The 13,925-nt window shown below is 37.8% G+C and overlaps 1 protein-coding gene across 1 annotated transcript in view; it reads right to left on the reverse strand.

Annotated features, from left to right (window-relative positions):
• Positions 1–2,324: 2,324 nt before the first annotated feature.
• HECW2 (HECT, C2 and WW domain containing E3 ubiquitin protein ligase 2) overlaps positions 2,325–13,925 on the reverse strand; it is a 153,669-nt gene continuing 142,068 nt past the window's right edge. The window contains exons 24-29 of the mRNA XM_032692883.1: positions 12,469–12,598; positions 11,736–11,882; positions 10,996–11,110; positions 10,150–10,235; positions 8,710–8,822; positions 2,325–3,223 (exon numbers count right to left, since the gene is read on the reverse strand). Coding sequence (XP_032548774.1) covers positions 3,112–3,223; positions 8,710–8,822; positions 10,150–10,235; positions 10,996–11,110; positions 11,736–11,882; positions 12,469–12,598 — 703 coding nt within the window. The 3' untranslated portion in view covers positions 2,325–3,111. The remainder of the gene's footprint in view (positions 3,224–8,709; positions 8,823–10,149; positions 10,236–10,995; positions 11,111–11,735; positions 11,883–12,468; positions 12,599–13,925) is intronic.

Below are 13,925 nucleotides of genomic sequence, written 5' to 3' on the forward strand. Positions count from 1 at the left end.
TTCTCAAGTCTTTCTCTATCTGGACTCTTGTCCCTGCCACACAGCATGTCATAACAAAAGCATCATGGTCACCTGTTGCAGTTGGCTTTCACTTGGGATACATGTAACAGGAATGGCTTCCAACACCAAAGGGAGAATATTTCAAGCAGTTGCCAGGAGATGTGGGTGTTTGACAAAGCTCAGGCTTCCTTTCCAATACTCCCTCCTTGCTAATCTCTTCAGGGCAGCAGCATCGCTTATACCATCACAAAGAGCCAGCCAAGGGCTCGAGGCACCACAGGTAGCTGTATCCAGGCAACTAACACCTCAACTTTCAAACAGCATTTTTCTAGAGTCCCCCAGGTGATGCTGGCAGCAAAAGAGGAAGCAGCAGCTTCTCCTTAGTCTCTCTTGGGTTTAACGCTACAAAGATTCTGGATTTCTTTAAATTTATCTATTTTCTAACTGACAGCTGCCCCACTGGTGACCCTGTCACATCTTTACATAATACCAGATCATCATGGCTGATTTAAATTATTTTTACATGCATAAATACAGAACAAATGGGTGCAGTAGATATATTTAAATAAAAATTGACAAGATGCATTTATTGTTATAGTTTTGTACAAAAGCATAACTTAAAAGGCAAACTAGTATAAACTTACTTTGTGCCAAGTATTTAAACTTTTCATTCCAAAGAGTATCTGGTTCAAAACTTGTAGATACAGTTTCCACCTGGGAAATCTCTTTTTTAGACCACAGATAACACAGTATTGTAAAATGAAAATTCTGTAGTCCTTCCAACATTTTGCTTCGAGTGCCAGAGTTTTAGCTACTCAGTGAATGGATCATATGAAACATGAGCCATGCTGGAGTGACCTGATGAAAAGTCAGTTTGCCTACTGCTCATTCATGTTCTGAAAAAAGATGTGCATTAGGATCTGTGACATGCAATCTTAGCAAAGACTGATAAATATATGTGTAGAAAGAGGGTGACATGTTTGGATTTTTCTTTGCTACTTCATACCAGCCAGAAGTAGTGTAAGAAAAGCTATGTTACTTAAGAGAGTCCCAGATGTCATGCAGAAGCTCAATCATTCTTGAAATAAAAGAATGCTTTCACTCTGATTTTGCTTTTCCTTTGCACGCGTAACATATTTTCGGTAATTCTGAAGGGTTTTCTCGGTCTCTGCTGCCACCACCACAGCTGCACCTGCCTTCTGACTTGGAGGGTGGACTGGCAGTCCCTGCTGACGACATCTCCATAGATGTTCACATCTGTTGGAAAGAACCTCCCACAAGAACAAAGCAGGATACCTCCCTGAGATGCCCTTTCAAGAGTCTCCAAAGTGAGAACGTTACTTCAGAAGCTACTTTTCCCACAGAACAGGGCTTGCTGTGCTTCGGTGCTACCAAAAGGGCTAGCACAAAGCCAGATTCATGTTCTTGTCATCCAGTATCCAAGTGCAACTTCTGGAATTTTAAAATGTGGTGGGGATGCACTGCGTGACAGCAGCTGTACAAGACATGGCGTGCAGCTGCACAAGTGTTCCACAAGACCATCTGGAGGAAAGTACCAAAAATAGATGCGAGCAAGCCTCATGTATTTCAGCGAAATTAAGCATAAAGAAATTGGTGTCCATGCAGTGTTTGATATGCCATAAAAACTGTTTCAAATAACATTTGATAAGAAAACTATTTATCAGTGAAAATGCAAGCTTGGACACTACGAACAGTTTACATCTCGTAGGTGTTCACTGATACAAGACAGTGGCATTATGACCAGTGGCTCACCTTAGAGTAGGTTACTCATGGTTTTCCAAATGAGCTAGTGTTTTATGGTGCTGTACAAATAAAAATTTGTGGGGAGAATATGAAATATCTGTATTAAACTCCACTGCATTAAGTTATCCAATGCATGAAAAATGACCCAGATGCATTTAAAATAAATGCATATTACAATATCACATATAGTATTATAAAATTATTACTTAAGTGCACAGTCCTGATATCTATAGACATGGCACTGTGAAGAAAGCCTGGTTCCTAAGCATTTTTATAGATACTTGATAGTGATGCAGTTTGTTATCAGTCAGATCATAATGTCCCTTCAACTTTGGTACATTCAGTGCAAAATATTTTCAGGAGTTTTTTTACTCTTATAAAAATAAAAGGCATTTTTTCCCCTTGAGAGTGCTTAAAGAATAAACACTAGCAGAATGTCTGTTCAAGCATGGAAAGTGACAGAACAGAAATAGCGTTTTAGTTTGCTTGGTTCCTGTTTACACTCTAAGAAACATAATATAATGAACCTATAAAAATAAACAGAAGTCACTGTGTTAGAGGTTTTTTCCTGATATGATGTGATAAATTGCTAGTTTCTTCTTAAAATAGTTTCCATGCAGTATAAAGCACAAAATCAGTCTTATTAAGTTATTAAGTTCATTGTAACAGCTCATATTTTGTCATACACACCACTGGCAAATGCATTTCCACAAACCTCCTTAATGCAAGCTGTTGTTACGTCCTTTGTTGCTGACTTGCCTTCCAATTCACTTCTGCCCCAGGAACTTGAGCTCTATGGTGCACCCCATGCAGGCACTCGTAGTCTTAGGTAAGCAAGTGCTGGATATGCTTTTACAAAATATGGCATAAAGTAATGTACCTTCATGAATTAAAAAAAAAATAAAATTCATTTGTATGCTTTTTTTTTTTATAATTTACTGGGTAGATAAGGGGCTGAATGATTTCACATTTTGACTTGAATTTTCTATTCAACAACTTTGATGAAATCCAGTGTTTGGGTACATGTCAGTTTTGCAGTAGCCAGATTGATCACAACATGGCATCACGTTTCTTGTTTGCTCAGAACGTAAATTAAAGAAGCGTGGAAAAACCATGGATTGCAAGACTTGGTTCTCCCTGCACATCAGGCACACTCTAGTTTCACTGTAGAGAATTCTGCCACTACCACAACGCTTTTTAATTGCTTTAAGCTCTTTCTTGGAACCTCATTATTTGAATTGCACCATGAAACAATTTTCCTCTAGGAAATCCAATACAAAAGTTCATTCATTCCTTGAGAAGACAGATCCACAAAAGTCCAATGAGCTGGGCACTGTGGTTTGTGTATCACTCCAGTCCAAAAGTACTTGTCTCTTCAACTGCTGTCAACAGTTTTTCATATAACATAGAGAATGATGGGTAAGGGGGGAGGTCCAGACGATTGAAACAAGTGTGAGCCCTGAGGGGAAAAAAAGAGAGGAGGTGAAGAAGTACATTATTTAAAAGGTTCAAAAGAGAACACACAGACTGGTATGTGCTTGCACAGGGATGGGCAGATAGTATTTCTTTCAGAAGACTGTGTTCTGTCAAATCATGTTTTCCAAATGAACAGGTAGTGAGGTTTAATCTACTTTCTTCTCATTAAAATAAGCCAGTAAGAACCATTTATGATAGTCTTTAGAAATACACTGACAGCCCAAGAGGCATGGGATAAATTTTATCCATTAAATGTGCATGAGAAAAAAAAATTATACAGCATTCAATTCGAACAGTCTGGTCTGAAATCTTGGCTTTAAATGTGTCTTCTGAGACGGAGCATTTCTTTTCTGTACTGATGACACTTGAATACTGTATTTATAATAATAAACAAGATATTTCCATACATCTCCAGATATATAGGAAACAACCCCACAGTAGTAAAGGACAGATAAATTAGATGCTCTTCCTTCTACAATTTCCTTGGCATTGTGCTCTTGGGAAACTACTGCTTGTGCTGATTTTCCCTAGGTACATACCTGGCCTTACAAGCCAATGACTTTTGTAATTACACAAAACTATGCAGGATGACCCTGTGATTTATTTCTCAGTTTTTGAAGTCCATCTGCCTCAGTTTGTTGACACATTTGGAACTGTCTCTCAAAACCCCTTCCAGAGAATGGAAAGGGAGATAACAAAGGTTTCTCTTTGTAGTAGAATAATGGATATCATTGCCTGACCTCAGGGCAGGCTAAGGATTGTACTTTCTAAAACACTGTAGTGAATGAGCCATCTCTAATGAAATAGATAGCGTAACTATGAACATGATGCATTCTTGAAGATGAAATGATGCAAAGAGAAGCTGGAGGAGGCATCTTTTCTGCTCTAAAGCTTTGTACCAAAGTCTCACTTGAGACTGATTTTAGGCATTTTTGTATTTTGGCAGGTCTATATTTACAAATAATTCATTCTTCTGCAATAAAACACATCATAAAGTTATTTATATACAACCCAGCTGAAAATCAAAGTCTTCCTGCAGTGACTTGCCCTTCATCAGTATGATCTGTATTAAGTGTAAATATGTTAATGGAAGGACTGAACAGGCTCCCTCCTCATAGCAAATGTGACTCCTCATTTAACCTAACCAATCCAGAAATCCAAGTGTCTACCACAGACCTGTACAGAGTTTCTCTGAACCAGAAAGTGCTGCCTTCCATGTGAGCAAATTCACTCAATGCCACTTTAAGTGGCTCTCAGCTCCTGACTATGGGGATGGAACATGAAGTGAAGTGGGTTAATCTCGCATGTTAAAAAAACCTGAGAGTCCATTACAAACCCTCACTGACGCTGAAACACTCAGTTAAAGCCTTGTAGTGTCATAAAAATATCAGGCTGAAGAAATGTATACACAGTACACAAAGCCACAATATTATTATAAACACAGTCCAAACACCAAATATACAATCACTTAAGAAAACATTGAATTAAGCACCCTCCCCAAATACAGTACTCTTAGAAGTACACTGTTGGCATTCCCCCACCTGGTATTCCAGGAGCCTGGTAAAATTTCTCCACCCAGCCACCTCTCTAAGGCTCCTGGGGGAAGCCTTGCATTTTACTCCTTCTTTGCCTTTCCGAAAACCTTACAAAATAGTATCTGTCATATAATTTAAAGTATTGCATTTCTTCCTGCGCACTTAAAAAAAATTGAAAATATTATCTTTTGAAGAAAGAGACTGATTTAAGCCCAGCAGCAAATGGAACTCAGTGATCTCTTGAATTCAGTGTAGATCGTGGAAGAGTCTTGGGCAATTAACAGTCTAACCACATGCTTCTGCTGCATGGGGCTGGCAGCCACTCATTAGAACTATGGATCATGCTGTGTGGGTTGTAAAACCACAAATTATAAAAGACATAGTGTATAATTAGCAAGATTTTGTTACTAAATGGTTTAATAATAAGCCAGCATGTTGTTTACATTTATTAAGAGAACTGAGTTTTATCTTAATTTTGAGGGCAATTTTGAAAATGGAGTCACTTACTTCAGAAAACCAAGTAATTAAAAAAGACAAAACCAAGACCTTTGTCTTCTGAGGCGATGCATGCTTTTCTAACCCCAGCAAACAACTTCAGAAGTTTGAGAGGAAAGGTTTGTCCCCCTTCTGGACAGTATTTTCCCATTCCAACATTTCAAACCACATGGGCACTAACTGTTTGTCTTCCTGGGCTCACATTTTATGACAACATTTCAAACCATCTTGGTTTCTAAAGCCTAGATTCCTGATTAATCTCCATTTCATTTTGATTACCGTAGTAAAATAGAGTGACTTACAGTTGAAATCAAGTAGTCAGACATAAAAACTATTTTCACGTGAATCATCACATGCATATGTATATATAACGTACAGCAATGAACCTGGAACTAATTTCTCAGCATGTGTGTGAAATGAAAGAGTAACAGTCCCTCCCCTGATTTAGTCTAATCTACAACACAGTATAAAAGAAGGAAGTAGAAGTGGCATTGAGGTAGCAATAGTTACGCTAGACCTGTAATAATCAAACTTTTCAGGCATTTTACATCCTGCCTTGTTAGTGTAAAAGACAGTGATACAAGCTAGGCAACCTGACGTGCCTCACAGAAATCTCACTGTTGTGATTCAGCAGAACTGATTACACAGCAGTCAGAACAGTGGGAATTAGGTAAACATCTAGTGGAAACTATTATGTTTATATTCACAGCTGCTTTGACCACAGTCACGTATCTAAGTAACTATACTAGTTGCCCTTTGGATCTCAAAATCAGGGAGAAGAGATGGGGATAGGTAGCTTATGTGTTTACACCACTGCAGTAGTGTTTTTAGAAACAGAGGAAGAAACAAAGTCCTCTGACTTGTTAAGCTTTTGCCACCCTCACACCACGCATTATCAAATTTCACAAGCACTCCTGCTAAAAGGGCAATTTGCAGAGTACAACACTGCTACGAGCCAGTGATGGTGCCTTAACATAAATGCTTTAGTTATCTGAGAATCAGTAAGAGCCACAGAGTCCTAGGGCAGCGTTCTCAGCAGATACAGCAATGTGTTTACACACACAGGGCTTGTTTGGAAACCTCTTCAAAGTTTGCTCTCCGGGTCGTTGCTAACGATTTCTTACTCCTTCAAGCCAGTACTACCCACTGTGTGCACAGTGAGACTTTGAAGCTGGTTAGACAAAGGGTGAAGCTACCCTGCACACAGGAACTAGGTAGGTAAAAATCTAAACAGTGCTTAGGGCTTATCCCATTTAAGTATAAACACGTAAGGAGTTTTACTTTTTACAAGATCAAGGTTCCCCATGTGCAAGCAATACCAGGAATTGCTTGCTCATGACAACTGTAGATGTTTGTCATGCACAGTTGTTTTTATTTTAGCAAAATAAGTGTGTTGTTGGTTTATTTTAACATTAACATTTGTATGTTAAAAACTATCCACAGAGACAAATATCAAATGTCTCCTAACCAAGGGAATCACAAGTGAAATTTCAAGGACATGCTACAGTCTCTCAAAAGTGAGGAGGTGGCATTTCCCCTACCCTTGAGGAACACCCTATGGTAGCAAACATTCTCAACGCATTTCTCTGTGTTGCACTACAGGAAGCAGTTTTATTCTGCAGTTTATTACAAGCAGGGCTCTGCATAACCTTTTCAGAGGAAATTCTGAGCATCCTGTTCTGGCAGGTCCTGACCTTTTCCATTCTGCAAGCTCTGCTTGTTAGCACCAGGAAAACCAGTATTTGAGAATATATGGAAAAACTCAGGCAATCTCTTTTCTTACTTAAACTCACAAAAACAATCTTGAATTCTGAAGTCAGAAATTACTTAAAAAAAAACAAAAACCACAGCTTTTTCTTTTTTAAACAGAATCAAAGCTAGTTCATAGGTCAATCATAATCAAACTATTAACTAGACTTGTTGGGCTACAAGATACTACTAGGCCCGCAGAAGATATTAGAGTATTTGAGTTGTAATAGCAATTTCCAGCATTTGGTTTCTTTAATCCTTAGTCACCTGGCTCTCATTTGTACTGTGAACTGGAAAGATGGCTGTGTTTAAAGGCCACCTGCCGTGCCTGTGGATTTCACTGCATCCATGACTTTCTCCATGTGGTTCAGATGGCAGCCCTGAGGCAGGAGCCAACCCAAGAGACATCTCTGCCTTTGACCTTATGCGGGAGGAAAAAGCTATGGGTTGTTGGTCTGAGAAACTCTGTGTGTCTGAGCTGTGAGAAACACTTGCCAGTGTCTAAGATGAGACTTCGAATCCAAGTTATTCCTGAGGAATCTTGTTTATGAGGAGCGAGTTAAGATTAGGGTTGAGTTTCCTCCATGGATGAGCCTAAAGCTACCTCCACAGGCTGTACACAGGACATTAAAGCTGAGCTCTGAGTTAGGTTTCCGACACTGCACACACTAATCTGCGTATAACCACTCTTAACCCATTCTAGAGGCTACAGAATTATAGAACTGGATGAAAGGAAATCTTCCAGAAACATATCAGTCCGATCTCAATATAGAAAAGGCAAGAACCTGTCATTTTTTGTCAATGAAGAATCCATGCTAGAAGATGTTTTTTGCATCGTTCACAAGTTATTAGTCTAGTCCTGGCATTGTTACCATGGACCTTTGAAAACAACCCAACTCTTTACAAAATGGAAAATTCAGAAAAGCAACTTTGAAATCTTCTCATCCTAATCCTCCAAACCTGCTATTATCCAATTTAAAAGCTGCCTCTTGTCTGCAAGGGCTTGTACAACTCAACTCCTGCTTTCGTATCTTGGATTTTCATACTGTTCCTTTACCCTCTTCACGTATTTCAATTGATCCTACTTGTTCTCTTCGAAATCCTCACCTTCTCTTGTCCCTCCTGCTGCCTCTCAAGTCAAATTAGTCCCTCCCCCCTCTTCTGCATTCACAGCCCAACTCTTTGGTATTTGTTAACATGCGACATCAGGGCAAGCATAAGAATTACATCACTAAACTATACTATAAAGACTGTCTGATGCAAAAAACATGACAGTAGCTTTCACTCAGACACAGTCACAAGTGCTATTTAATTTTAATTTATATTAATTTTTGCTCTTTAGTGATAAACTGCATGTTCATTAAGTAAGTACCTGCACATTTAGTCAAATCTGACAAAAAATTCAGTAGTTATTCTAATATAATTTTCTGTGAGAAAACCACTACAATATGGATGTCAGCCACATTTACACTGCCTTGTCCATCTTAAGAGAACTGAATTCAAACAAAAATGAATGCATCAGACACTGGATCAGACACAATGGGGAAGGAAATTTTCATGTTAAGGGAAAGTATATTTGCATATTCAGTTAAACCTTGTTAATGTTTCTCAAACAGCTCATCTGTTATCCTGGTCACAGATACTCTGAAGTATCTCTCACATTGGTGAGAGATCACACACACTGCTGTACCTTGGAAGAGCAGTGATCTTCCCCCACTTCTCCACGCAGAACCGTCTTGGACCATTGCTCCCCCGCAGAGAGGCAAATCCTTCATAAGGAATACTGGACGTGCCTGTCACAAACTGCCAGCACAAACAAAACATCATGGATTTTGGCTACACAGATGCTGTGGGTTAGAAACTTATTTAAATCAGCATATCCACTGAAGTCCAAATGCTTATGTAAAAGCATTTGCAAAATAAGGAAATTTTTGAGGGACACAATAAATGCTACTTTAAATGGAGGCTAAGGGAAAACAGACCATTTCCTGATAGGGCTTTAGAAGAGGCAACTTATCAGATTAATTTCCTCCAAAGGTTTCTCTTTGAAAGAGTAATTATGATATATAAGTACTGTAGAATAACACACCATTAATATCAAGTTACTTAAAACTTAAATCTAAGTGAGATTTTGCTACTGTCTTTATTCTGCATTAAAAGGAATTCATAAAAAAGTAATAATGTCTGATGGTTTCGTGCTATGCCTTTTTGGTTATGTGGATTTTATAAAGTGCTATTAAATACTGTAAGAAAATATCTAAATTCTGAAGGTTACGTAGAATGCCCACTGACATTTGCTGAAATCCTGTCTGTTGAGCAGATTAGTTATAACTTGCCATGATCAGATCAAACTTAGTTTTTGACAGATCAGAGGCTACTTAATTTTTAATGATCTGGGTATTATAAAAACTTTTCACTAACAGATGTGATAGGAACATATCAGCAGACATTTCTGGCTCTCCATCAAATGAAATGTCCCACACTGCCTTTTACAGACCTTTTTTAAATACTTAAACAGACAAAAGGAGAAAATTCTTTGTAATTCAGTGATCATATACAAATTCTGAATAGTTAAAACAGTGAATTTCATCATAGATCCCCCTTGCAGTGGGGAGTTGTCTGTTTCTTTACAGATAACCTGAATTTAAAGAAAATTAACTCAATAGTAAGCCCACATATATAAATATTCCTCTGTTAAGACATTTTTGTCCTCCAGCAGCAGCATGTCTGGATCCTGCAGGCTCACTTAGTGAAAATGGGATTGAATTGATTTTAAGGTTTTCATCATTATTTTCTAATTTGAGGCACTGGAACTTCCATCTAAGTTTTCTTCTTCCTAAACTGTACACAGTTTTCCTTTTCTGTCTTTAGGAGTCTTGATGTACTTTTAATCAAACAATAGTAAAAGATTGTTGACATCAGACATCTTAAACATCTTTTTAACTTAGAAATCTATAAAAATAGCTGTGAGCTTCAGTCACGTGAAATTATTGCATTTAGTCTCTGACTCGGGTTATGCCCACTAGCCAGCATCACCATAATTTCTGGATGTCATAAACCTAGTGAGAGTAGTTTAGCATCTCATTTCAATGATGCACACTATTTCTACACAGATCAGCTCATTTCTTACCTGTAAAAGTCTTAGTCGTTGTTCATTATTGAACCTTTCCACAGCAGCCCAGAACCACCGAATTACAATGTGATTGTCATGATAACCTGTTAAGACAACAAGAGCCTTTATATGCTTAGGAGTTACAAAAGTGGTTGAGAGAATAGTTAGTTTTTCCTAGTTCAGCCCTAGTCACAATAATGCCATATTTTTTATCCAATTGCATCAAAAGGCAGGAGGTATGAGAAGAATACTTGTAAAATGCTTAAAAATCCTGAAGGCAGAGAATTAGTTTACTATGACAAAAAGAAGTGAAATGTTTTTTGTAAGCATTTCTTCCATTAATCAATCACTAACAGGAATGCCAGTTCTTGAAATATTCCAATACCATGTCATTTATCTATCTAAAGCTACAAATGATGCTGAAACCATCTCTCTCAAAGTAGTTCCCAAATCTTCCATTGTTCTCAAATTATCTCAACTGCCAGCCTGCAGTCACTGGGATTACTGTTGACTTTGAGCATGTAAAAAAAAAAAAAAGGAATATCCAAGTAAAAATGGTTATCATTTCCATTTCTCTCCCCTGTCTGGGTGGTACTGTACTGGTGTGCAGCTGAGCACAGTACTTTCTGTGGAGAAGACTGCTCTGTCATGCTGTGCAGACTGGAACAGTAAAGGAGGAGCTGCATGGGGATGCAACAAAGCGAACTAAAATGGACAAATTACCTTCTCCTAACACTAACTTAACCAGAGAAATTCAGAAGGTACTAAAAATATATCCCATGGGATGGTTCTTTACACTTTTGGAAATTGGGTAGTTCTAAGCCCCACCAACACCCTCACTGAACAAGTCAAAATTAAAGTTACCTCCTCTGTACTCTGTATTATTTCTCCAATCACTCAAGTCAATTTCTGCTGTTCCAGCTATAACCAGTTCCAGTTCTCTGGCATCAAATACAGACACCAGCCTTGCATCAACCACCTGTGAAAGGAAATAAAATGCATAGTAACATTCCTTCATTTATTTATTTTTGCCTTCCATAAAGTCTGCTACTAAGATATTTACCAGGGATCATTTCTGTCACAAATGAATAGAATTCAGTTTTTGTCTTTTTAAGGGCAAATAAGTGGACTTCTTTTTCTTACACTGCAGTTCCATTTAGAGGATCACAGTGACTGGGAGGAAATTTTATTGGCAAATAATATTGAATTATTTCAGGACAAATTAAGTTCGTGACATTCACTTTGATTGTTTGGGTTAAAACAGGTAAGAGGGAAATACTTTGAAATGCATTTTGCCAACTGTGTTATACTGAGTACAGCATGCACACAAAACCCTCAGGGACCCAATGATGAAATGAGTCACTTAAGCAAGAATTGTCTGCTAATCATACCAGTAGTGATCAGTAGTATTTTCCAGTGTAAAGAAGACACATAACCGTAGTGTTTATGCCAATAACAAATTTTTTTTTTAACCCCCTCCTCCCTTCCAGTATCTGTAAGGACACTTCTGATTATATTTGGGACTCCAAATTTTGGAAATGTATGTGAAGAGAAAAATATTTTGGAAGGAGAAAGAAAGTAAATTTCATATGGGAGCTTTTTACCTCATAGAAACCACGAACTAGACTTTCTGTTTGTTGTACAACTCCTCTCTCAATTCTCCATTTCACCATTCTTTCTATGTATTCTTTCTTGTTCTTTTCAGTGACTGGGATGTTGGCACCTCCTGGTTTTAGTTCCCGTTCTGTGATCTTAGGAAAAAAAAAATGACCAAGTGACAACACAGTATTATGAAGACAAAAGAAGGAATTGTAATATTTTAAAAGTTGAAGTAATTCCTCAATATCAGTAACCAAACCTGATTCTAGCAAACTGGAATATGTGAAATAGGGGAACATAGCAAAAAATATTTTTTAAAATAATATTTTAAATCCTATTTGGTCTTAGGAACCTTCATAATTAATATTAATAATAAGTTGAGAAAGAGAAACAATCTTTACAGTAACTAAAGTAGTGAAGTCTTCTAAATAATATCTTAACAAAGGTGTTGTAATACCTTTGAATGGCTGCAATTAAGTTCAGGTAAACTACTTCTAGCAAAGCAATCCTAAAGTCTGATATTTCAGATACTCTCCAGAAAATCTCCTTAACCAGAAAAACACGTTTGACCGGTTACAAATAATACAATAATTCCTCTTTAGACTTCAACATCGGTTTCACCAACTGGAATTTTATAAAAATAAGTTCAAAGTGGCATGGAAGGACAATCATTTTTCTATCCAAATAAATGTTTATCTAGCAGCAGAATACACCAAGGAAATCAATAATCTTGCACACCTGTCCAAAAACCTCTTCATTTACAGTGAATGTGAGATCTAGGATATCGTGTATATCATTGTCTTTCATCCACTGCAAACTCTGGTGAAACTCCTCGTCGAGATATTCCAGGTCACTCAGGTCACAGAGTCTAAGATGAAGAAAACACACAAATACAGATGATGGCAGTAGCATGTGCTCAGTAACTAAACTCAAATAGGACAGTCCTGAAAAACAGACTGTGAATGGGAGCCAAGAGAAAAGTCAATAAAGATGACAGTACTTCAAACCTCTGTTTATTTGCCTAGTAACAGCAGTTACTATATAACACAAAATGATTTTGTAAATATACAAAACTCTAGATTTTAATGTGAAGACACACTGCTTCTTAAGCTTACGGTGAGTCTGTCCCAGGTTTTCTATGAAGAATATTTAGGAATTATAAAAATACATAGATTGAAGAGACAAATAATTCAAATAATAAAAGAAATTGTAAGATTTTTTTAACAAGCAACTAGTATCCTTTTAGTTTATGTGGCTATACTGCCATATCTCTCAGCTCTTTGCCATGCAAAGAAGTCTGTTCCGATACCCTGCCTGCCACAGAAATATCTTTTTACCTTTTTCCCTTCCCTGGTCCTTCTCTTACAAATCCAATCTGTAAGCCAACTGCCCCTTGCTGTCTTTAACAGTTACTACTCCAAGCTTTGAACACATCATCTGTTAGTAATATTTAATACTGTGGTGGCAATTTCTGCCATCCTTCTTAACTCCTTAAATCCTGTTTTGTGAAACAGGACACTGGGGCTGTTAATTAAGCAAGGAGCTTTTCAGCTGCAGGGTTATCTGCCTGCTTCTATTCTTGGGTCAGTATAAAGCCAGAAATAAGCCCTGTACTTGTAGTTGGATGCTGAAGTGTAGTTTGAGTTACATCCTGCAGTAACAGCCACTACATCAAAGCTGATGGATTGGGCACCATGTTCTATCTGCACAGGTAGTCTGGATGGCTCATCAGTTCTGAGAAAAGCAAAGGTGCAGGGCTTAGGTGGGAAAGTTGCATGAATTAGGCTGTGTACAGAGGTGGTTGCTCCTCATTTTTAATTTCACTGTTTAGAGAAACACCAAGTTAAACAAGTAATTTAATTTGGCAGTCACACAATACTAGTGCAAAGTCCACCTGGGGTAAGTCCTCATTCTTACTAAAATGCTGCTGTTAGCATTTAGGTATTTTTAAGATATATGTGCAGTAAGAACGGATGCATTAGTCCACACTAGTAGAATATGTGGCACTTCATAGAAAAAAAATATGCTTCCAGACTTCTCAAAACCACCTTTCAAATGGAGGACAAAAGTGAAGCCACCTTAAGTTCATTAGGTCTTAAATTCCAGACATGCTGAGCAAGTGCAGCTCTCATTGTTTCAGCCAGAACAGGAGTAGTAGTTCTGAAAAACAAGTCTGAAGTATATCAAAGTACAGC

The sequence above is a fragment of the Chiroxiphia lanceolata genome, chromosome 7 (assembly GCF_009829145.1).
Source record: "Chiroxiphia lanceolata isolate bChiLan1 chromosome 7, bChiLan1.pri, whole genome shotgun sequence".
Lineage (NCBI taxonomy): Eukaryota > Metazoa > Chordata > Aves > Passeriformes > Pipridae > Chiroxiphia > Chiroxiphia lanceolata.